This window comes from Chenopodium album, chromosome 23 (assembly GCF_948465745.1).
Source record: "Chenopodium album chromosome 23, dcCheAlbu1.1, whole genome shotgun sequence".
Classification (NCBI taxonomy): Eukaryota; Viridiplantae; Streptophyta; class Magnoliopsida; order Caryophyllales; family Amaranthaceae; genus Chenopodium; species Chenopodium album.
In genome coordinates this window covers 33,679,994-33,705,235 of record NC_137856.1, presented here as the reverse complement: position 1 = coordinate 33,705,235, position 25,242 = coordinate 33,679,994, and the positions used below count along the sequence as shown (strand labels likewise).

Sequence of the window (25,242 nt, the reverse complement as noted above, 5' to 3'; positions counted from 1 at the left end):
AAAATAAAAATATTCCTCTCCTCCACTGCTTCGTTCAGTTACCATTTTGTTGGTTTGTTCTCCGTTGCTCAACTCTCCTATGGTCATTGAATTTTGATTTTTAATATGTGTGTGTGTAGACACCCATTTGTGTCTCCCCAAAACCAAACCCAATGATGAACACCTTGTGCGTCGAAACATAATCGAATTAGGTGAAAGTGATTCGAAAGTCGAATGTCGCGGTTAAGATTTATTTAATGCTTTCTAGTATCATGTTTAGGGTGCCTTTATCCTTTCTAATATCATGTTAGTACCATGTTAGGTTCAAAGCTTCGATCTTTATTGTTTAGTGACATGCTAGGATTTGGAATTAATCTTGTTAGTATCATGCCTAGGGTCTTGCTGTCATTATCGAGCTTTATTATGCCTTATCATGTTATCATCGTTATTGTTATTATTTATTCTTTATTATTGTTGCTTGATATATATTATTGTTATTGCTTGATCACACCTTTTATGTAGGTTTAAAGGGAATTTGTACTTGAAATCACGCTTAATAAGATAATTATTAATTTGGTTTATGCTAAATGTGATTTTAATTCAAGTGATCGCCAATAATAGTATTATTTGTGCATTAATTTCAACCAACATAGATAAACAGGGTGTATGTTTAATATAATGTTTGTATGTTATTTGAAAAGCGCACATGAATACGAGCAGAACAAAGTAGAGGCCTATTTTATAGGGCGAGTCCTTTCTTTTGCAGATTGGATTCGTACCCTCATCCCTGGACCCTGTTTGGTTCAAGACCTTATGGAGTATTTGACGGTCCTTTTGGATTGTCTTTTAGGTACAAGTTCCTTAAAACTTGTTGGCGACTCTTTTTGCTCTTTGTCTTTCCCTTTGGAACGCCACCGTATTTTAGTGTATGATCACAGTGGGGTTCAAGTTTGGGGTTATCATAATGCTTGAAATATTCCCCACAGTGTGTCTCCTGTATTGTTGGGTTTTCTCACCAATTTCTTGGTCTTATCGCCAAACTAACAAAGAAGGCTGATATTGATGAGCTATTGTTAATATGTGTGTGTGTCTCCACTATTGTTATAGTTTTTGGTACTCGTGGTGATTAAGTAGGCGTTATTAGTTTACTATGCTTAACGACACCAAAAGCAAATGATTTAATGAGATTTACACAAGTTTCATTTATATCGGATTACGGATATCCGTAACATCCGATCCGAGCGATTTCGGATCGCAGAAACCCACTATTCGAAATTTTCGGATCGGATTGTGATATCAAAATCTAATCTAATATCCGATGGTTTGGATTTCCGATCCGAAATGTGCTAATGGGTTATATACGCATTTTACTATTTACTCCGCTCGTTTCAAGTTTAAATACCATACAATCAGGGCCTATTCTCTTATGTTGAAATTTAGTCCAGTTTTTAGTTTAATTCAGTTGATGTGAGTTCAGTTCAGTTTAAATCCAGGGCCAGCTCAGTTCAGATCACTACAATTCACTTCATTTCAAGTAGGGGTAGTCGGTTTGGTTTTATTCCAAATCCATTACAGTTCACTTCATTTCAAGTAGGGGTATTTGGTTTGGTTGTAGTCCAAATCCATCGCTAATCCATTTCAAATAGGGGTATTCCCTAATGTTTTTTTTGGCTTAATTTATACATAAAATATCCCTAATTTTTTTTGGCTCATAAATATAAGACTCTGGATATTTTAGATAATCGAAGTAACCGGGGGGGGGGAGGAATACCGTGATTTGTCTACGATCTTATACGCTTTCAATTTGTTTCTAATAACGCATAATGAAACGTTAAATTCAAATAAATAAAACATTAATTTGTAACTAGGGTAACTTGAAGAAACCTGTACGTTAATTTGTATATTGTACCGTTTACAGATCTTGGGAATTATTGTTATTTATTTATATTGTCTGTCAATGACCATTATGAATATTGAGTTCCAAAAACGATTTGTAACTTTACCAACTCAGTTGAAATCTAACTATGAACCGTAACCGATTTCAATTTGATCCAATTTAACTTCACCACACGTGACCCCTCATAAGAAAATGACTAACAGCTACATTGGAAAAAAAAAAACTAAATTAATTAATAGTGCGAGAATCAAATCTGAAAAGTAAATTTGCTGACTTGCCCCTTCAACTCCTAATTTAAACTCTGACCGTCACTCCCTCCTCACACAATTCTAACTCCTTCTCTGTCTCCTACATACTCTGTTTCTCTCTCATCGCCATTCTCAATTACCCCCTTCAAAATTTAACTTCATCATGGCCTCCAACTACCCTGCTGGTTTCTACCCAGCTTCCATGGAGGAAAATTCCACCTTTTATTACTTTGAACTGAACCGCAACCCTGTTCCTGAAATGAACTTTAACGATTTTGTCTATTTCTACAGTTCCAATGGGCGATTTGGCAGAAAAATTCTCAAAGACCATGAGCTACGAGATATTGTAGCTAAACCAGAGGTGAACCAAAGCATGCTGAACAACCTGCTGATGATGAGTGAGGAGGGAGTTGTCTACCCAGCTCACTTGCCTAATATTGCTGATGTTGTAGGCCGCACCGACGTCCAGGCTGTAATAGTGGAAATCGAGCAGCAGGATACAATACAGTATGAAGGGGCTAGCAAAATTATTCCCAAATTGTTGATCAACTATGTAGATCCGAAGCCTGTGATTCCACGGGGTGGACCTATCTACACTCTAAAGATGAATCATGCAAGCACTTATTTTGGCTCATACTCAGACTGTGTTCAATTCTTAAGGGTAATGTTTTATTAGCAATGTCCGTTACATATAAAATAATTAAGTATGCATTGATTTGCCGTACTTTCATTGTTGTGAGTTAGATATTTTTTGAAGTCTTGCACTACGCATTACTCAAATGTTGGTGTATTTACATGTGCAGGTTGGATGTCCTATGTCGGCAGTCAATTTCTCTGTTTTCCGTCACAAAATGATAGAGGATGATCCATCAAGCCGCTACCAGGGAGTAAGGCTGCACCCAGAGCAAGAAGCTGAAAAGAAAACACTGGAGGAAGGTTCTTCAATTGTTCTCTAGAATGTCCGCAGGCTAACAAGGCTATCATTCACACCCCACTTTCGTGAAATCGTCACCACTCACAATCCAATCTTAATCATCCTTACCGAAATCGGGGCATCATCAGTTAGCTCCAAAAGGGTTCTCGGGAATCTAGGCACCACAATGTGCTGGAAGGTTGATGTGGGTGGGGGACTGCTCGGAGGGTCTGCTGTGCTATGGGACCCATCAAGGGTGTCTGCAACTGTGACTGTGGCTGAAAACCCCAATATTGACCTCCGTGTAATTGGGTGTGTGGCTCCGGTTGTGTGCTGAAGTGCTCTGCTCTATCTATCCCAGGGAAGATGATCTCCTTAGTCTATGGTTAAGTTGTTTAAGCTGTACTAGTTTATGTTAGCCTAAGTGACGTAGTGTCACATTTTATGTTAGCCTAAGTGACATACTGTCACATATGTTATGGAGTTGTAAAATTTAAGACTTAAGTTGATGTGGTTTATAATTATGAAACTTCTATAATTATATTTTGGTGGTTTTAATTAAAATATTAAGCACTTGTCTTTTCCTTTCTAGTTGTTTGCATTTACTAATTACATGAATCCGGATTACCGGATGGAGTTTGGATCGGATATGTTCTGGGTTAAATATTAATATTTTAACTAGGATCGGGTCGTCACGGGTTTGGATCCGAATAAGGTTATTTTTGAACTAAAGTTAATATTGAATTTTTACCGTATTGTTATGTTAATTTGAAGTTGTATTATATATTTTTATCATTTGATTCTAATAGCTATATACGTGAAACGATAATTAATGAGCTAGTAAAATGCTGACAAAGCACAGTTAAGTATGATGGTTTATACAAATAAGAATGATATCATCTTCGTTAAGGTGATTATAATTCTTTTACTGAAAATTCTTCAATTGCATACGGATTTTAAACTTACAAAGTAATTTCATATAATTGATATGTACATGAAGCAAACTTGATGTAGAGTAACTCACGACTTGTCTCGATTGGTTAGAACCACATCTCGAGTAGCTCTCACGACTTGTCTCGACTTATTACAGTAGATCATGGGTTTGCATTCAGAGAACCCAGATCTCATCCCGAATTTTTTACATTGTGGACGTATGACTAATTGGTACAACAAAAGTTATTAGTATTAAGTTATCAATTAAACCATAATTGGTACAACAAAAGTAAAATTTAAAACACTCGTATTAATTATTTAAACATTCGTAGTAAAGCATTAAACACTCGTAGAAATTAATTAAAAGCATTAAAAACTCGTAGTAATTAATTAAACATTCGTACGTAAAGCATTAAATCGAACATGTAGCCTCTAAGTTCTAATTTTATCAAATTAGGGCCACTACATTTTATAAAATTAGACTCAAACCATTGATAGGCACCATCATCTAGTTACTCTAATCATGGACAGTAGGGTCTCCACTCAAACCAGAATCATGTGACCACTGTGCGTGAAGCTCGCCGATTAAATTCCCTTCGATTTCACTGGTCAGATACACGGCTCGTGCGTCCGAAGAGGGCTGCGTAATAAGAACAATAAATTAGCTGTATAAATAAACATAAAATTGAATTTTAAAAAACTAATCGAATGCAATAATTATAATTTTAAAATACTAATCAAATGCAATTACCACAAAGTCAGCTCCAAGTGTTAATCCCCGTCTAGTAGATGACCTTTTGTGAAATAGCGGGCGGCTTGCACTGTTCCAGAACAGGGCTACTCCGCCGTTGTCGACACAATCTGGGGTTAGAATAGAGTAATCACCACGTAAAGCGAGTCTAACTTCGGATAGTTTGTCGGACTTCGCACGAGCTTCAGTGACGATTACAAACAGGGGCTTAAATCTCTCATATAGGCTGTTAAAAGTTTCAATAAATGCAGGATTATGAATACCCTTAGCATTCAAGCAAATCACTATTTCTCCGTCGGCAAATGTTGCCCAATCCTCGTTCCCCATCTGAGTTCTTCCGTTCAATCGAACCTTGTAATACCCACTACTATTATTTCCTTCACCTTCAGATAACCACGAATACACATTTAACTCCAACATAACTGTTGGGCGCTGAAGACTAAATACACTTATGGCCTTTGTGCTACGACCCACTGTGACACATAACCCTTCACATGGCAAGGGAGATGGTTCAATTGTTTGTGGGTTGGATATTGGGTGGTAATTTATCTGATTGACGAATGAGCTACGAGTTTGATTCATGGTTTCTGTATGCAAATGATAGTTGGTTGGTTGTTCCTCGGTTCATTGTTTTTTGATAGATAGATATAAGCCTAGCCTAGGTTCCTGTTCCCTACAGGAAGCCATCACACATTTGGTTCACAATTGAATATTTTGTTTTTTTAAAGAAGTTAATTTGATCTTACAGAGTAAAAACGTTTTCAATTAATATGAAACCAAAACCCGTAAAACCTATGGCGAGTGTAATAGGAAATTAAAATGTTAATATAAAAGTTCAATGTGTCTAACTTTATCTACTAAATTGAGTCGATAAGTTTTATTTTTTGTTTGCTCAAATTTAAGTTAAAATTAATACCCATAACATACATAAAAAACACCATTAACATAAACAAGCAATAATTTAAATACCATGAAAATACATATGACATATGAGTACATTAATCTGACCAAAAATAATACATAATACTTGCCCATATGGAAAATGCCAGTAGTGTTGAGATTTTAAGAGTGCTTAGCAAAAGTAATACATAATACTTGCACAGTAGCAGATTATTTCAATACTAGTAGTGGTGTAGCCCCCATTGATGCCAGCATTGATTAAATCCCAAAATAAAAGGCTTCACGGCTTCGTATCAGGTTTGCTGGCCCTGCAATAAGTAGAATTTGTTAAAGCACTTGTACATTAATAAGTTAATCGAATTTGTAATCACGAATAGCTCACCAATAAATTAACATTTAACAAACACTGAGCCCCAGCTGATTGGAAGGTAGATACACCCCTAAGTGATTCCGCTTTCCATAGAATAGCCGCTCCACTTGACCAGGAACGAAGAACAGAGTGAGCGAATAAGTAGTTCCGTGGGAGCATGCTCAGCACTTCACTAAGATTGTATACTGTGTTCCTTATCTCAAACAGTATAACCACTTCTGGCTGGTACATGTCGTAGACCTCATTGAAATTGTGCATGAATGAAGGGCGTGCTATGTTTCTAGCGTTTAAACACACTAAGGTGCTGTTTGGAGGAATGTGGGGCAATGTGGGCATGGAAGTAGTGCTGTAAGTTTGGATCACGGCAGTATGGTACTTAGGCGACTCATTGTGGAACTGGGTCATCACCATAACATGCAGCACGCATTGGAAGGAAGTTGGGAGCAGAACAACTTGGACAGCATCTGAAAAGCTTGCCATCGAAATGCGGAGATCGCCCCCATTAAGTATGAATGGGGGTGGTGTAAGATCAATGGCTGGGTACGGGTCAATCAGATGCATTAGATATTCAGGGAATAGTGTTTCCCTGTGATCGGCAGTCCCAACAGCAAGGTGGTAATTGATAAGACACTCAAACTCGGTGGACAGAGATGCGCAATCGTAAAAACTGGGAAGATGGCCAGGACGACTACGGCCACGACCATCAGTGCGAACCATTCTAAGATTAGCACCCTCTTCGAAACAAGTATCAGGGTTGAGGAAAATTCGGTAAATAGACTCCCTAGTGGCTGGGTATGTTCTGTTGTTAGACTGCCAGTAATACTGATAAGAATTAGGTTCCATTTCTGGCCGTAAATTTGGAGTGGCTTGTGGTGGTTTGAAGAATAAAATGAGGGGACTACCATTAGCTGTGTGCCGGTAAACAGCCATGATCTCAGAGTAATTTAGCTAGGTGTGGTGGGAGGGAGGAAATGAGAGGGTGGATGTTTTACATTTAAAGTCGAATGGGACCCTTATAACGTATGATAAGTATTTCAGTGTTAGTAGTGTGACACATTGGACTTGATACTGAAAATGAACACGGATTAGGTCCTTAACACTAAGTCTTTAATTTAACTTACTCAAAGTGCAATTCATCTTTTCATCAAACCTTACATGTGTAGAAATTACTAGTGATTTATTTATTAAGTAAGTAAAAAGAACACTGTACTGAGTCGCTATCATGTTTTGTTCGATAGCGTACACTGTTATTAATTACCTATCATGTTTTATGAGTCGCTAGTTTATTAATTGTAGATTTTTTTCCATTTATGACAATGAGTTCTGTTTAATACTATTTTTTTTATTACTTATGTTGGTTTAAGTGCGGAATATTAAGGTCCGGCTTTGGTGGTCCTGCTTTGGTTGACTGTACTGAACTGAATCGAACTGAACTGAACTTATTGATTAGTAGACTGAGGAGAACGGATTACTGCAGGACACCTAGTATTATTACTAATATTGTAATTATTTATTCATGATTATTGTTATTATTATATATTGTTATTATTATTATTATTATTATTATTATTATTATTATTATTGTTATTATTGTTATTATTACTACTGTTATTATATGTTTGTTGTTGTATTAAAAGAGTAAAGGGATTTCATCGGAAATGAACCTATTATGTGATTTAAGTTAAGTATTTTATTACTACTACTATTATTACTACTACTACTTTTTTTTGAATGAAATTTTTAAGTTAAGTAATTTATTTTAAAACGATTGCAAATTTTTTAAAATATAATTGTACCATCACCTTCTTGTTAGGTGTGTAAAGTCATTTGACTGGATTAGTACCAACTCATTTTTACAGATTTTTAAAGATAGGGAAGTTATTTGCTTGTCTAAACAAAATAAATGTACAAATTTTAAAAATGAAACAACCACATTATACTTTATCCATACGTACCTTGGTAAGCACGAAGAAAAAGAGGAAATGCAGACACTCAACCTGCTTGATTTGACGATTCATACTGCCATGTATGGTACATATTAGACTTGATCTATCCAACTATGTACTTGATGGTGTAAGTAGTAATACGTATGGAAATGGTGCGTATCCCGAAACTATTCAAACTAACGGATCAAACTATCTTCATCTAAATCAAACTATCTTCGTCCATAACAAACTAATTTACAACTATAATGTTTGTTAATTTTACTAAGATGCATTATAAAAATAAAAATAAAAATTAAAAATCAGCGTAACACCCATCGGATAGAAAATCTCCTCCATCCAAATTTAATTCCGAAAGTTAGTTTTAGTCGGTCAAATTTAATTAATTTATTAGATGTGAATCGTTTGCCAAATTTCACCAATAAGGTTAATTTAATCTATTTTAATACATTTGTCTTATTTCTTCAAATCAAATACATATGATCTTTGATTGATGGCCTATTCTCTAAAAGGGTAAGGTGTTAGAAGGTTAGCATTTTTATTTGTCCATATATTAATTCATAAAATGTTATCTTAGAGAACTTGAGAAGTAGACCGTAACATTGTTGAGTGTGCTACATATGTAGTACCTGTGTCCTATATTTATTAGGTATTGACAGGACTAAAAAGTGTTTGGGGAGAGGTCCAATGATGTTTTAACCACTCTATAATTTCCAAAGCAGATGCATCCAACTGTAGGGAGTAGTAGGGGCAACTCTTTTTTGTTTTACTACTTATTCTGCAATTGCATTTCAAAAATATATTGTAAAGAGAAACTTATACAAAATCGTCTAAAACTAATTAGTAGTATATTGTTAAGCAAATTAACAATAGACATAGCAACACTTCATATTTGTCACAATATTAAGTTTTTTAATAATACAAATTAATTTGTAAAAACTATAAATTAAATAATCTCATTATCAAAACCACTATAGAAAAGCGTATTAATCAATTTAAGGGTCAATAAAACTACAATGTATTACCTTCCATGGAGTAATATCCTCTACATCTACATTGGAGGAGCAGATGTATTTTAAGGGTCAATACACGAAAATCTAAGGGTCACTGAACCAAAAATTTGGTCAGCTGAAAACCCGAGGCTTTCCTTTTGTCAGCTTAAATCCTGAAGCACGCGACCGTCAATATAAAGTAAAAGTACATGTACATCAAGTCATTTGGCATATAATCAAGTCTACATGTCCACTGTCAATTAGTTTTGGTATAGCTCTTTATTTATTTTTTGATTTATGTTTTTTATACACAATAATGGTAGTGGGTACACAATAAAATTGAACATTGTAATCAAATATTATTTTTTGGATTTAAAACACCATTAAAGTATATACTTCAAGTTTAGTGAATCTGTCGTTATGTAATTCATACCTAATCTCGGCTATTTCGTGAAAAATTGTTAAATACTTGAGTGGTTGTTAAATAAAAGTTAAAGGCGTTTTCGTTATCTACTATTTCGTGAAAAATTGTTAAATACTTGAGTGGTTATTAAATAAAAGTTAAAGGTTTGTTCTCTGTCTTGATCTTATCCAATCCGAATAAAAGTTTGGTTTTGTTTGATAAAAAAACAAATAACATTATTTCAAATAATAATAAGTAAAACTAAATATGTCAACATGAAGTCATTAAAAAGTCTCATTATTTCAAATAGTGAGTAATAGTGAATATATCAACATGAACTCATTAAAGAGTCTCATTATTTCAAATAGTGAGTAATAGTGAATATATCAACATGAATTCATTAAAGAGTCTCACTAATTTATTGTTGGTAGTAGTAAGCTTAATTGTAGTATTCGATGTACGGTTTGGATTGGATCCAATCCAATTATGTTAACTCCGTTTTAATCCGAAGTGGCAAAATACTCAAAATACTCAGAACTATTTACATTTCAATTCATTTCAAAACCCTAATAAGACCCATAATCCTTCTTATTTGTTCACTGATACATATTCGCTCTATTTTACAAATCTAGTTATTGCATTACTTGAAATAACCCCCAAAATTTTGCATACTCAGTTCGATTCAGTTCAAATCAGTACAGTTTAGTTCTATGCAATTAAGATCATTTCAGTTAAGTACCTCCTATTCAATTTAGTAGTTGGACATAGTAAGATAATTCATAAATTGTGCATACTTAGTTCGATTCTAGAATTTATGTAGCGGGTTTTATGTAGATATATGTTAGATATATGTTAGATAGGTTCGATGTCCCGTAAAACGGTCAATAACTAATGTCGTAAACGCAAACCTCCAATCCGTAACAATATGCACTTAAAAGTGGTAAAATTGTTTTAGTTAACATTTCGGTAAGTTAATCCTTTTTTATTGGAATCATTAGTACGTTTTAATTTAATATTTTTGGATGAAAACAATAGTAGAGTAAATTAAAAACTAATTGACTTGTTTTAGGAATGATGGGAAAAACAAAATATTAATAAAAAATACAATTGCCTCTCACAGTACGTTGTTTTGGCGCTCAAATTTCACTAGGAGACATCTTTCTTATATATGTTGCTGTTGTTAGCAAAGTTCCTCTTGCCCAGAAAACTGAAAACCCTAGTAAACTCCAAACTCTCCGAACTAGAGAATGGCTAGTAAATCTCCAAACTTTGTTCTTGTTGGTACCAGCTCTTCCAAGACTGGTAAATCATCCTCCAGAAGTTCAACCCCCGTCGTAAGGGGTTGCTAGTCAAAGTCCTTGCCAAAAATGCCCGTAAAGCCATGAAATTCAGTCCAAAAATTATTTTTATGCCACGTAGCTCAATTCCACTCTGTAAGCATCAAACACCCTTAATTCCAATACAACCTAAAGAGGAACCAAGTTACTCTTCTCCAGTGACCCGTAATGATGTTCTTCGACCAGAGTACAGGGAAGGTAAACAGCCGGTCAAGGCTGTTGACCTGAACGAGGAGACTCTACCAGCTGACAACGATGTTGTGGTCTTCTCTATCATCCTAAGGAGCCACACCCCAGGTGATGTTGATGTCATGTACGACATAAGAAGTGATGAAACGTTTCAGGCAATTTTTGATGACTACGCAGCAAAGATTGACGTAGAACCTCACAGGATTAGAGTCTACAAGGGTAGTAACCAAGTTCACTCTGATCAACGCCCTAGTGAGGTTGGGGTAGAGAGTGGAGATATGTTGTTCGTCGTTGGTCTGGTGAGCATTTCAACATTCACGAGATCATTTATTTTTTTAATAATATTGTGTCGTTATTGGTTAAAAAAAAATATTTAATGTTAAGATGAATTTGTTTTGATATCAGCCTGGAGTGATCAACTGTAACACCCGGATCAAGTCTTTCTTCATCAAAAACACCGGCCATCGTCACAAGGTGAAGCTCCAAGTGCATAGCAAGTTAGACACGCCTATGTGCAGGTTATTCCATATCTGGGCTAAAGAGATAAAGGGAGATCCAACAAACTTGCTAATGATGCATGAAGACAAAGTCGTCACTACAGTAGACACTGTTCGCGATGTTGGGATTAAGAACGGTGACAAGGTTGTAGTCCTTCCTAATTACTTCTGAGTTCATATTGTTTGATCCACATTACACAGAGTTTCCCTGGTTTTATTTTGTGTTCAAAAATTGTGTTAATGGTGGGACATTATCTAGTGTTGTGTCTTTTGTTCAAGCTATTGTAATATTTTAAGTAACTTTTGTCATGTCCACCTAATTAATGAGAAAACCACTGATCTGTAGTGGAAGCTTTTGCTATGACTGTGTTGATGTAGTAATTGGCTCTGTTTATGTAATGGCCTCCCCTAATGTAATAGGCTTTGTTTATGTATTGTCAGTTTGTTGTTAAGTTAATGGATTAGTGTGTGTTGGATCCACTTCATGTTTTGTGTATTTCACAAATTGCAACATTATGGGGCTGCTTACTAGGCTCAATAGAAAGTTAAGTATAACTTTATGTGTTTATGTGTTCTGTGTTCTAATAGGGCTTACTGGGCTCAATAGCCCATTAAATATATCCTATTAAATATAACCTATAATAGAGCTTACTGGACTTCATAGTCCATTTTAAGCATATCATAATATGTGTTCTGTGTTATAATAGGGCCCTTACTGGGCTAAATAGCCCATTTTAAGCATAAGTGTGTGTTCTTTTCTAATATAATTAGTTAAGCCAGAATAAAGCAAAAAACCTGAAATGTTGTGGTAGAGTTTGACTAAGCGTTAACTAAAATATTGTACAAACGCAAGGTTTCTAATGCTCCGATAACATGCTCTCAAATACAGCAAATAATGACTGTATTGAAATTCTTCCTGAATTCTTATACTGGTGGTATCTTTATTTTGTTACAAAAAGCTGTTGCAAATCTTAATGTTGTTTACAAAAGTTACAAACTTTGTTGATATGCGATATAATCTGGCATTTCAACGTATAGATGAATGAAGTGGCTTTAAAATTAACTTTTCTAATGATGTATCAATATGTCAATGCCAAATATGGGTGACATAACATTTTTAATTCAAAGTGTGATGGCCCAGTCCAAAAAAACATTACATGATTTTGGGCTTTTGTGAACATAGGGTGAAATAACATTTTTAATTCAAAGAGTGATGGCCCAGTCCAAAAAAACATTACGTGATTTTGGGCTTTTGTGAACATAGGGTGAAATAACATTTTTAATTCAAAGAGTGATGGCCCAGTCCAAAAAACATTACATGATCTTGGACTTTTGTGAACATAGGGTGACGGCCCAGTCCATAACCCTATTATGACAATAAATCAGAATAATCAGAATAATTGACAATTCATTACTACAAAATAATGGGAATATCTAAATATTTTAAACAAAATGACATTAACACTACGGTGACCATACTCTGATCATACTTGACAATTCAATCAGGAATCAGTACAGGATACCTTCAACCTCGGATGCCAGATTCAAGTTCGTATAGTTCAACAAAATAATGCCATGTGTGACATATATACAACAAAGTTCCCAATACTAAATAATCGCAGAAAACTGGTGCTACAACCTAAGTAGACGAATCAAAACTCAAAAGATCGATCTGATACCTCACCCGAATCAGTCATGTCTTCGATCAAGTCAGGGTCAATGCAATCCTCATACAACGCGCTTAGTGCCCGTGTTGCTCTCTTTCTTTTTCCCTGCCAGATAATGAAAGTTGTTTGTAACACAAATGGAAGAAAATGCAGAAACAATAACCAAAAATGAAACTGTTATCTGACCTGGTTAATCTTCTGGTTACTCTGACTTACTGAGGTTTTCTTCTTCATCTTATAGCCAGTCTCAGCTGGGCTCTTGTACCTTGAACCTTTTGGACGGCCTCGAGGTTTCTTGCGTGTGACAGGATCTTTAACATGTGTAACATGTGGGTCTTGCTTATCAACTGAGCAAGGTGTTTGATGCAACTGGGTTGGCATGGTGTTTGATGCAATTTCAGAAGGAGCTATCTGAGAAGCAGGTAATGAAGGAAGTGCAGCTTGCTTTTCAAGGAAACATTTTCTGCTCTGTTTCACAGCTAGGCGCAATTGCTGCAGGGTTGAAATAACCATATCAACTGTCTCAATGTCATCAACAGCCGAGGCCTCATCACAAATGTCCTCAAACTCATTCATCATTTTACGATAATACCTCACTTGGGGAGTTTGACCAGGATCATGGTATGCAACTCTGACACGAGTATGTTTCCTTGGTATGTCTTTTCTCCAGCGATCCAATATATATTTCTTTGGAATATCCAACACAAGGTTGTCCTCAAACACACGTATGGCATGCTTGCACAAAATCCCAGATGTCTCAAATTTCCGGCAATCACAGCACACATCCTTGGTTTCATGATCAAAAACCACAGACACCCATCGGCGTCTATCGGTAATAACATCCTCACTCATGCCTTCTGGTATTATCCAAACCCTGTCCTCAAGGATATACTCAATCTTTTGATTACCGATATCACGCCTGACCTTGGGATAACAATACCCCATCCTAGCACACTCAGTTTGCAGTTCCTGGAATTTTGCATCAGTGTATATTTTCTGAAAAAGTTTCTCCACTTTGAATCCACTTACCAGCCTGCGAACATATTTGCCACATCTTGCATCGGCATCCATTTCAGATTTGACACGCTTTTCCATTGCCCTAGTATATTTCTCCGGAAATTCATGAAGCTTCGTCTGCCTATTAACAAAGCCATCAAAAAAGCTGTTTATACTTTCAACACGCTGTGTTGTCTTCATTCCCGCCCAAAAATGCTCTTTCATAAAGGCAGGAACCCACATATGCCTCTCTTCAAACAGGTCACATAACCAATCATTCTCCTCTAAATTAAATTTCTTCATCAACGAGTTCCACCGGAACTCAAACTCTTCTACTGTGAAACTCTCGTAAATAAGAGTCTTCAAGGGGCTCTTAAAATCAGCATAGCTGCCACAAGTGAAACATAAGTATCAGCAAACTTGTGCATTTCCACAACATCACAGTAAATATGTCCTCCAATCTGTCGTACAAAGAGAACATTACAAAACCAAACTAGGGAAATCATAACCTAATAGAATGACATCATATCATCATATCCTAATAGAACCACATACAACATACACTATAAAGTAAATAAGTTAATCACACATAACTATAAGTACCATATGGCAATTACAATAACACATTAAAGCAATATCCTAATATCTTTTGTAAACCATATGTGCATTCAAGAGTTTTTAAGCCATTTGTCAATCCAAACTACAAAATTAACAAAACAATACAAAACATTACCAGAAAATTTCAACAAAAAAAAATTGGGAAAAACATTAGCACCAGAAGCAGTAACACAAGCTGCCATCAGTCCCAAAATCCATCCAAAATATATTAAAAAAACAAATCACTCAAAGATTCATTTACTTACTGTTTGCATTTGCCTAACTTGTCTGAGAATTTCCTAACAATATGCCAAATGCACCATCGGTGACGAGAGGAGGGCATAACTTCAGCCAACGGTTTTCTCATTGCAGCAGCTTGATCCGTAAGTATAGCACCAGGGGGTATGTTACCCATACATGCAAGCCATTGCTGAAATACCCACCGGTACGTCTCACTGGTTTCGTGTGAGACAAGAGCACAACCTAAAAGTAATGACTGCCCATGGTGATTAACCCCAACAAAATTTGCAAAAGGAAGCTCGTATGCATTAGTGAGGTACGTTGCATCAAAGCACACAACATCGCCAAATTCCTTGTAAGCGACCCGGCTCCTAGCATCAACCCAAAGAACATCCTTCAACCTACCTTCTTCATCAAGCCGATGTGCATGGAAAAAGTTTTGGTTATCAGCTTGCATACGATCAAAATAAGCCATCATGGCAGCAGCATCGCCCCCTTCCATTTTTAGTCGCCTTTCCTTATAAACCTCATGTTGGAGGTCTTTCACACTAGGCAAGTTGTCTGCACCCCCCTTTTGAGTGGCCATGCACCCATGGATTTGACTGACAGGAACCCCATTTTCATAAAAGTCAAGCAAGTTCCTCTTCACATTAGAAGTATACTTCTTCATCCGATATTCCTTCACCAATTTCGAACCAGTAGGGGATAAATCATGAGTATGATCAAGTACAACAGTCCTTAATATCCACTCTCCATCAGAATTCACACTAGCATATATTCTAGCCAAACAATAACACTTCTTGGAAGTTCTTTTCCCACGACTCAATTCATTACCAACAATGTCACCATTCCCGGTTGCCAACGTACCACAGATATCCATAGATTTAGCCCTTTTCTTCGCTTCCCTCCGGGCCCTCATATCAGGGGCACCCCAACACTCACAACGCCATGTAGTTCCCCTCCTCTCCTTCTTGTCCTTTCCCTTAGAGAAGGACCCTGATTGTCTACAAACACCAAATCCATGCTGCTCAGCATACTCTTTGTAATACATTTCTACATCCTCCCAGCTCTTAAACACCATGCCTTCTCTAGGTGACTCAACTGTAGAATAAACACTAATCTTGTTTGTCGAAACAATAGTCTCTACTGTCTCCAAAGTCTTCACTGGAGATGTTAAATTCAAGGCACGATGCCTTGAAGGAGATGGCTGGACATAAGGTGTGAGGCTATCTAAAGAAGGCCCTTCTACACTATCATCTACAAACTGATGTTCAAACATACTTATCTCAGGATCAGAACCCATAAGGGGATTCACCAGTTCCTCTTCCATAGCATTCAATACAATACACTGGCAGTGTCTGAAATTATTACAATTAACATAATTATGAATCAGACTTACAACTCAAGTATAAGGAAACAACAAGAACAAGTGCAACAGCATACAGATGAGGATTAAGATAGTAGAGTAACACTATAATCTGGCCTCAATTTACCAATAACCATTCATTACGGTTACGAACAATGTAAGCTATCGAATTACCAAAACAATAACAATTGTTTCACCAGTATAAACTACAACTTTCATCATTGAATGAATATAATTATCTATCGTGTTCCAAAACAATTTCTAAATTAGAGGATCATAATAACAATTACAACCAATTAACAGTAACTTCACACCAAATCAGAATGATGCGCATTAAAGCAAATTTCAAGGACAATTTCAACCAAATTTCAACACGATAACAAAATTAAGCCATGGATTAGGCAACTTACCTAAATAAACAACCCCAATTTCAACTCAGCTCCACCGATAAGTCAATTTCTTCGCAGCAATACTTGGTACCAGCTACTAACAACAACACCGAACAATGATTAAAGGACAGAATGTGCAATTGATTTGGTTTCTCAGATCGCATTGGTTTCTCAGATCTCACTATACTGTTTTCTCTCTCTTCGAAACTTTCAATCAGAAGAAAAGCTTAAAGTAACACTTGACGACGTTAAGAAATCCGTCCACTACACAACGGTTTAACATGCCAACTATTACGGGGTCCAGCTCAGCGTTTCAATTAAACAATGAATATATTCCAAAGACAGTACAAAATAATTACAGCAATGCCATTATATCAACAAAGTTTGTTGATATGCGATATCAACCGGGACAAGCTCCTTCACATAATACCTCATTTCACCTCAAATTAAGCTAATATTCTAAAATACGAGTTCAAAATTAACACCCTACAAATTCAGTGAGCTCTTGATTTAACTAATGTGGTTCCATCTTATACCTTGAGGACTTGAAGTGGTTCAGGACCTATTCTGATTGACTGAATTGAATATTTACAAGAGAAAGAAATTAAGATAAGAACTGAAATGAATTGAGCTGAAAATAAACTGAAAAGAACATGCCCTCAGTCTCTAATCTACTGGTCGGCTAAATGTTACTCTTGAAAATCTATCTATTTACTACTACTAAAACAAAACAAGTTGACATCATTAAGGGACACATATCAATTCCTTATTAAAAATTTTCCCGCCTAAACTATTTTTAACATCATCATTTTATTTTCCTCCTATGTCCCAAAACTAAATAAACACAGTGCTTCTTTCAAAATTAATTAATGAGATTATATATATTTTTTTTCAAATATTAAATTGACAACTATTTACAGAAATAATGGCTATCTAATCCTTGCAACGCCCGGGACTAAACTATTAGCTTCCTAATCTAGTTTTATTTTTATTTTTATTTATTATTATTATTTTTTTAATAAAGTTGAATATTGCATCTTGGAGAATTGAAAATAAATTAAAAAAAGAAATATCACCCAAAAAGAAAGAAAAAAACCCAGATTGGCCGAAGAGTTCCAGAGGTTTCTTTCTTCTGCTCCTCGGAAATCTCTCTCCCAAGTTTTACTACGACGATCATTTCCTCAAGAGACACAGAATATCAGTTACACGCTTTAATTTTAATAAAGGTTCGTTTTTTTTTTTTTCATTTCACTTACTTTGGAGTTTAATGTTTATACATTAATTATATCCAGAAAATAGAATGAGTCGAGATTATTAAACTTAGAAGCTTTAAAAATCATGTATATATGTTATGATTGATAATGGGTATTTGAAATTGGCTTCAAATTTTGTATTCCCAGCTCTTTAATTTAAATTTATTTTGTTTACAATTGCAGGAAATTATTTGTCAAATTTATGTAAAATGAGTTGGAGTAAGAATTTGAAGCAAATTGTTAAGAATAATGTGGGTATTAGCACAACTGGCATTGTAAAGGGTACTAAAAGTTCAATTCTTGGGTTATTTCAATTAAATGGTGGAGGGTTTGATTTTGATGGAAAACCCCAATTGCCCAAACATCCTGTAGCAATGCTGGAATCTCTTCGGTTTAAGCATAGCGCCCGAAAGGAGCCGGATTTGGACCGGGATTTTCTTGCCCGGCTTTGGGTTTTAGACAAGGAATTGGGGAAGGTAATGGAGAGAAGGAAAATGGCTTATAAAAGGATAAGTAATAATAGGAAATATCATGGTTCAGGAACACATGTATTCGAGCAGCCCCCGGTTAGTCAATCTACTACCGGGTATTTGGCACCTACTTCTCCTGAGGAGGTAAAAATATGTTCTGTCCCCTTTTGATTGGGTTAGCTATTGAGTGGTGTGTTCTTTTGTGCTTATTATGAGCTATTGCATGTTGCTTTTACATAAAATGATGGATTTGTTACCCCGTTTCGATTTTGTGAAATGGTGATCATTTGCTAGAATTGAACTGTGTTATTGTATCATGATGCTTTCTGTGTGAAAATTTGGGCTTAAGTTTTAATTGGTTAATGTCTGTTTGTTTAGTAGTGTGTCAGTTAAGCACTTAAGCTATTCCTAGATCAGAGCTTGAGATCATTTATACATCATTGTTTCATATTCATTTCTGCACTTGGAAACCTAGTTATGAAACATATAGCCTTTATATGGCCAAAGATCAGGGATAAATAACTTTGTGAAATCATTTAGGCTGTGCTTGGTAGTTGAATGGTTGTCTTATTTCATTGTTATATGTCATGTACATGTCTTTCTTTTGAACAGGATATCATAAGCTATTTATTTGTACTTGGAGGGTGTTATTTGTGATAGCCTATGGTGTATTAGCTTATTGTATAGTATTGTGCTCCCACTTTTGAATAGCATCATGAATTCATGATTGCACGACTATGTGTTGTTAAATGTTTATAATGCTTTTGTGAATATTGCAGGCTCAAGTTGCCCCTCTTCTTGCTAGAGCAACTTTATTAATCACCCGACATATAGAATGGGCAAACCTTGTGTTTGGCTTTGAGCAGGTAATTTGTGGTTTTGTTCAATAATTGCTATATGTGCATAAACAAGATTAAAATAGTGTGAAGTTGGAATATTTTACTTGAAAAGAAACAAGTCCAAAGTGATTGGGTAAAATTCTAAACTACCACAAACAATGTTGACTCCACAATGTTTAATCCTATATCAAATGATATAGTTTTCTTAGCGTACACATAGTGATGATTTGATTGGTTTAAGTTATGGAGTTTGGTTTGATATTTTTGTCAGAGATATGAGCTGTGATCTGTTGCAAAAATTAAACCCCCCTCAGCACTGTGAGCACTTGACCAGTGCAGTACCACCCCAAGCTAAGCACCACCAATAATTTGTTATGGAGTCATGCTAATCATGAATATGTGTCAGAATCTTATATTTTTTAAAAAGCGGATTTCAGGCATTAATCATTCCCAGACCCTTCAATATCTGAAATTTGTTGCTATGTTATATTTCTTATAGTTTTGTAATCAACCGTTATTGAATATCCATTGCAGGAAAATCGGTATGCAATAGTGGATGTATGCTACCCTCAGTCTGTAAGTGCACGTGGCATTTGCTTGAAGTTCTGCTGCAATTTAATGTCAGTTTTTGGAGGAAAATAAAGTCATTGTAGAACTCTGACTAGGGTTATTCTGTGTGTTTTATTTAGCCTGTAGGCTTCATCCGTGAACAGAGTAATGTCCTTTTGAGACAGGTAAGAATTCATCATTATCTGAATATTATGAGTCATTATTTTTTATAAATACACGTATTTTGGTCTGAGGGATTCTTTTGCTTAACTTTTTCCTTGAAAGGGCCTTTTATATGCCTTGAAAATTGTTAATGGCTAAAAACAGTAACCTGATTCCGTTTACCACTGCTGTTTTTCGTTGCTGTTGGAAAATTCAATAGAAATAAGAACTCTTTTATTGAGACAGTTGAACAAATGATCAGATTTGACTCAGAATCATGCAACACTATAAAGCAATAATTTTCACTTAATCAATAAGCTATATGTTTGTAATCCACTTGGAGGTTGGGTTGATTAATAGTGTCCCGGAAAATAAGGAAGTTTTTTTGGTACGAAAGGATCAATATTCCTAATGCCATTTAGCCATTTAGGATTGGCATTTAATCAATCTTGCATCTTGTTTAGTTTTGTTTCTTCCCCTAATTATCTTCATAGGAGAGTAGGAGACAAATGATGTTCATTTAGTGAGGATGCATAGATGAAGTGCTATGTTGTGGATTGCGTTTATGTCTTCAGCAATAACTAATACTTCCTCCATTTTTCTTTTATTGCACCATAAGGACTTTTACACTATTCACTTAATCTTCTTTGACCATCTTTTGTGATTTATCCATTTGGAAAAACATAGTCATGTGGGTTCTAGTTAGATTCGTCTCAAAATCTACTTTTCAAATATCAATTTTTTATAATTTTTGCAAAAGTATAATTAAGTATATTAATAGCCAAAGTAATGCATTGGCAAGCATGAAACCCCTTATGGTGCAATAAAAAAAGAACGGAGGAAGTATATGTCTTCAGCATTCAGCTAAACTATGCTACTGATGCCGTGACGCCAGATGCGCAACATATTGCTTTCCAGTACATCATCCTCACCTTCAAAAGCATATGTTACATTGCAGACTTGCAGTGTCCTTAAATTTGGCCATTCTTAATAACATAGGTTATCATTGAATATATATAAATTAGGATGGAAGGAGTATCATAGAAAAGTTTAAGACAATTAATTTCGAAGGGTGGAAGAGTGTTTCAGAGAGACCAACAGTGTTCATTCAGCAGGAGATATGCAGATTGATACAGAAGAGGCACCTGTTTTCTTACCCTTTGTAATGAACCGACTTAGCTGAGGGGTATTATAGGTAGCTTAGTATGTTGGTAGTCATCAAATGTAGTACATAAGGGAAACTATGCCAAGGTATCAAGAGATACGACATGGGCACAAAAAAAGACAAAACCATCTAAAATCATCTTAGTTGCAAATAAATAGGGAGAGGGAAGGAGATAGGAAGAAATTGGGTGTGAACCCTTGAGAGAGTTATGCCTAAAGCCATTGTTAGAGAATTAAATCCACTGTTGGAGAGTAATAGCCTTAAGCTATTAAACCTATCTTTTGTAATCCTTTCTCCATTATCATTCAAAATATAAAGCTTTCACCTTTATTAATTCTTAGTAACATGGAGTAATATTCACAATCAGAAAATCAGTTCACTACACCCTTCTTAATCTATCTCTTTAAAGGAAAAGTATGGCTGTCTGATGTAACTTATTGGTTTGCATTGGTGCTTTTTTTTTTTTTTTTTTTTTTTTTTTTAATTTATTTATTTTTTTTTTTTAAAAAAAAAAATAATTTTTTTCTTTTTTGAATTCAGAAGCAGGAGTGATTCAAATGTTTAAGCCTCGAATATCTGGAAGGGTGGGTTTTGAAGGATGTGTATTTGATGGACTAAAGTTTATTGAAGTAGTTGTATTCTCAGTCAAGCAAGTGGAAATTGAATTAAAAATATACTTCAAATATTACATTCAGCATAATTCAAAACTTCAAATTGAAGATTGAAAGTATCTTGTTTGAATCTTAGACTTTTGTCCTCTAAAGGGCTGATCGAATTCAAGTCTAAAATTTATAAGTCCAGTCCAAATTAGCTAATTTTGATTGGATTGAACTAGTTTTTGAATTTTATTAAGATAGCTACCTTTCTTCGCGATGAGCTTGCATTTGTGACTTCAACTATCCAATGACTAAACACTGGTGACACTCTAACATCAGAAAGAATTCTGAGCAATTAAATGTGCGCAAATGTACATGGAAATTGTGCGCAGTGAAAATTTGATTCTGAATATGTATGTTTAAAATTTGACAGCTAGAAATGTTTAAGGGACTGCTGTTTTGCAATTTTGCAGTTTCTTCGTTTGAGACGTCCCTTTGTAGCATACATAACTGATGCATTAGGCACTGAGCTATTCAGGGTATAACTCTATCTCTGTCTATAGTGGTTTCTATCATTTTCATATGCGAATTTGTTAACTTTGTGGACTTGTTCAATGCAAAACCTAGATTCGTCGGCCATTTTGGTGGATCACGAGCTCAATATATGCTGAGGTTAATGGAAAGGTATGCCGTTTTGTTTGTGAAAGAACCTTGATTTTTAGCTCTCTTAGGCAATTAGGTTACAAAATGTTAGAAGTTCATGCATACCAAATTACTGCTATGGTTCTAAGTACTCTATTCCATTTGGAAGACCCTTTCTCAATATGGGTTTCTCTTATTTTCCTGTCTTATAATATATTATTGGAAAACTACTGTTGAATACAGTTTTCCATTAAGATGACAGCTCTAAAATAAATGTTTGTGAACAGGAGATTGGTGTTGTACACCAACGATGGCATCTCTGGAGGAGAATCTATGATCTATATTTGGGGTAATCTTGCCTTGCCTGTACATTTTTACTTTAATAGTTAAGTAGCCCTTAACTCGTATATCATGCCTTAATTATGTAGAAACAAGCAGTTTGCTGTGGTTGAAAACCCTGGTTTTTGGAATTGGACATTTACAATGAAGGATGCTGATGGTAATGTGCTCGCGGAGATTGATCGTGATTGGAGAGGTTTGGGTTTGGAGGTTTGTTCTGTTTCCGATGCTCACTCAATCTCTACTAAGTGGTTTTGTTCTAATTGGGATTCCAATTGAGGAATTGGGTAAAATTAACACAAAGGCAGTTGTATTTGATGTCTGCACAACTTTTTATTTGTGGGATCATGATTCAGTACTCTGATTTGGGGTAATGAATGTTGTATTCTTTGTGATAAATGCATCCCAGTAAGTTAAAAAATTATGCAAATTGATAATAGAACGTGGCCAACATAAAAGTTGTTAAAACATTTTTTGAATGGATTACATTCCCAGTACCCGTTCCTTACTAGGAGTACTGTCTAAAAGAAATCAAAGCTTCGATCTGCATCATCAATTTCTTAGCTCTTTTGTTGTGTTATAGTTGATCAATGCTTCTGTTGTATTGACCTTTTCCACTCCAATGTATTAGGTATTCACAGATGCTGGACAATATGCCATTAGATTTGGAAGTTCTGATCCTGCATTGAAAACTGGCCCTGCAGAAGCGGTAATATGTTGAGCTGAAGAAATAGAAACTTGTGTACAATTGTGAGAGTTTAGATCTACTCACTTATGTCCCACTTTCTGATGCCTCCTCCGCAGGTTGAAGATTTAGAAATTGCCCGCCCATTGACCCTTTCAGAGAGAACAGTGGCGTTGGCTCTTGCTGTGTCACTGGATAATGACTTTTTCTCCAGACATGGTGGCAGCTGGTAAGCTGAGTTTTATTTTGCAATTACTTTTATTTGCATGCACTTCTGGAAGCCCTTGCAATCTGTACAACGCTATTGCCTACAGGCTACACCACTACAGCAACTATCTTAAGTTGCATTTTTAAATGTCACACCGTGTTTAAGCTTTAACTGGAGAGTTATTGATTTTCTCATGGTATTGTGGATGAAATTACTCTGTACATGGACTTTCCCTTCCTGAAACACAAGCACACCTTTTAAGAGGGTGAAGAAAAGGAGCAAAATGCGGGCTTTTTTGTGGCCTATAGTGTGTGCGTTTTTTTTTTTTTTTTTTTTTTTTTATAAATGTTAGTGCTTTCCTAGGAATACTCATGTTTGTCAATGCTATTGGCCTAGTCATGTGGGCTTCATACGGAGTCTTAAAAGGGATTGCTAAATTGGTCATTCATGTAGCTTGTGGGCTACATGAGGGTGAAGATAAACCATGTAGCTTGTTGCCTTTGTGGATAAGTAATTTTTATTTCTCCTGCTTGAAAATCTATTTGAGCCTCTTGTTTGCAATCCAATATTGATGTGTATATGCCTTCACATATCAATCTTCTTGAGGAATCATCATGTTCAAAATTATTTATCAACGACATACCTTGACTAGCCTAGGAAGTGGAGTAGAAGAACAAAATTATTACTTGGGTTTATATTTGGTTTGCTTCTGCCTTCTGCTGATCTGCTCTTACAGTTTAATGGTGGTTTCGTTACAGAATTCAGTTTATTGCATGATATGCATATTCTGGCTGCTTACTTCACTTTGTTGTTACCAGGTTCTTGGGCGTCCCATTTATTGTCACTGAGTAGAACACTGTGGCATCTCATGCTGGAAATATAGGCAAAATCAAGTATAGAGGAAATTATTTTCATGGTCTCGTTCATCATCTACTTCGGAAACTGAATACACATTGTTGATACATTCATACACCTAACTGTACTGGAAATGTAAATGAAAGCAATGGGCTTTTCATTGGTGTGGTCGAGAAATCAAAGAATTGGCTGGAAGAGCACATTATCTGCCTGTTTTGTTTAAGGTTGCTACCGAGTACTGATACAACTGTGAGTTTTTACTCATAAATGTGTATAAAGGCAGATTTTGGAATATATTTTAGGGAGAGTGGAATTTCCCTTAGAACAATGAATATGCATTATGGAATGTGTTGTCCAAACTAGAACTAAACTCACAATTTATGGCAAAATCACAAAAGTTACTCATTTGCTTTTGCTGGATTACCATTCTTGGTAACTAAGATACTGATATCTTGTTCCTATTACTTTGAAGTTTGAACCTTCTGTATTTGGGTAAGCATTTTGTATGTCTGTTAGAAGAAAACACACCCTAAAATTGGGATTATTAAAACCTTATTTTCCTATTAATAATGGATTATTTATTTATTTATTTATTTATTTATTTGTTGTTTTACACAAGCACACATCGCGTGCACAAAATGCTAGGTATTAATCATTCAAGGAAGCTGCAGAATGCACCTATAAAACAAAATCTTGTGAAGAATAAAGATGGACCAACCTATCCTTTACACTCCCATAAAAATCTGTAAAAATTTGGGAATCCCTGTAATTCTTGAACCCTCATGAATATTAAAAACTCTGTCTTGCTAAAGAGGTAGCATACTTAGCAAGAACTAATTATAAATTCGCATCTATTAATCTAATCTAATCAT

At 35.5% G+C, this 25,242-nt stretch overlaps 1 protein-coding gene across 1 annotated transcript; it reads left to right on the top strand.

The window, feature by feature from the left end:
* The first annotated feature begins 17,658 nt into the window (after positions 1-17,658).
* LOC145608543 (altered inheritance rate of mitochondria protein 25-like) lies at positions 17,659-24,775 on the top strand. The gene is made up of 12 exons (XM_081664156.1): positions 17,659-17,833; positions 18,044-18,474; positions 19,110-19,196; positions 19,704-19,745; positions 19,859-19,903; positions 22,115-22,180; positions 22,269-22,325; positions 22,571-22,632; positions 22,712-22,832; positions 23,254-23,331; positions 23,427-23,536; positions 24,334-24,775. Exons 2-12 carry the CDS (start codon positions 18,070-18,072, stop codon positions 24,365-24,367), a joined length of 1,107 nt encoding a protein of 368 aa, XP_081520282.1. The 5' UTR covers positions 17,659-17,833; positions 18,044-18,069; the 3' UTR covers positions 24,368-24,775.
* Positions 24,776-25,242: the final 467 nt, after the last annotated feature.

Excerpts from the sequence above, each read along its gene's own strand:
- LOC145608543 (XM_081664156.1), top strand. The coding sequence starts at position 18,070 with ATGAGTTGGAGTAAGAATTTGAAGCAAATTGTTAAGAATAATGTGGGT. Across the intron at positions 22,326-22,570 it reads ATGCTGAGGTTAATGGAAAG|GAGATTGGTGTTGTACACCA; the intron begins GTATGCCGTTTT and ends GTTTGTGAACAG. Across the intron at positions 22,833-23,253 it reads GGAGAGGTTTGGGTTTGGAG|GTATTCACAGATGCTGGACA; the intron begins GTTTGTTCTGTT and ends CCAATGTATTAG.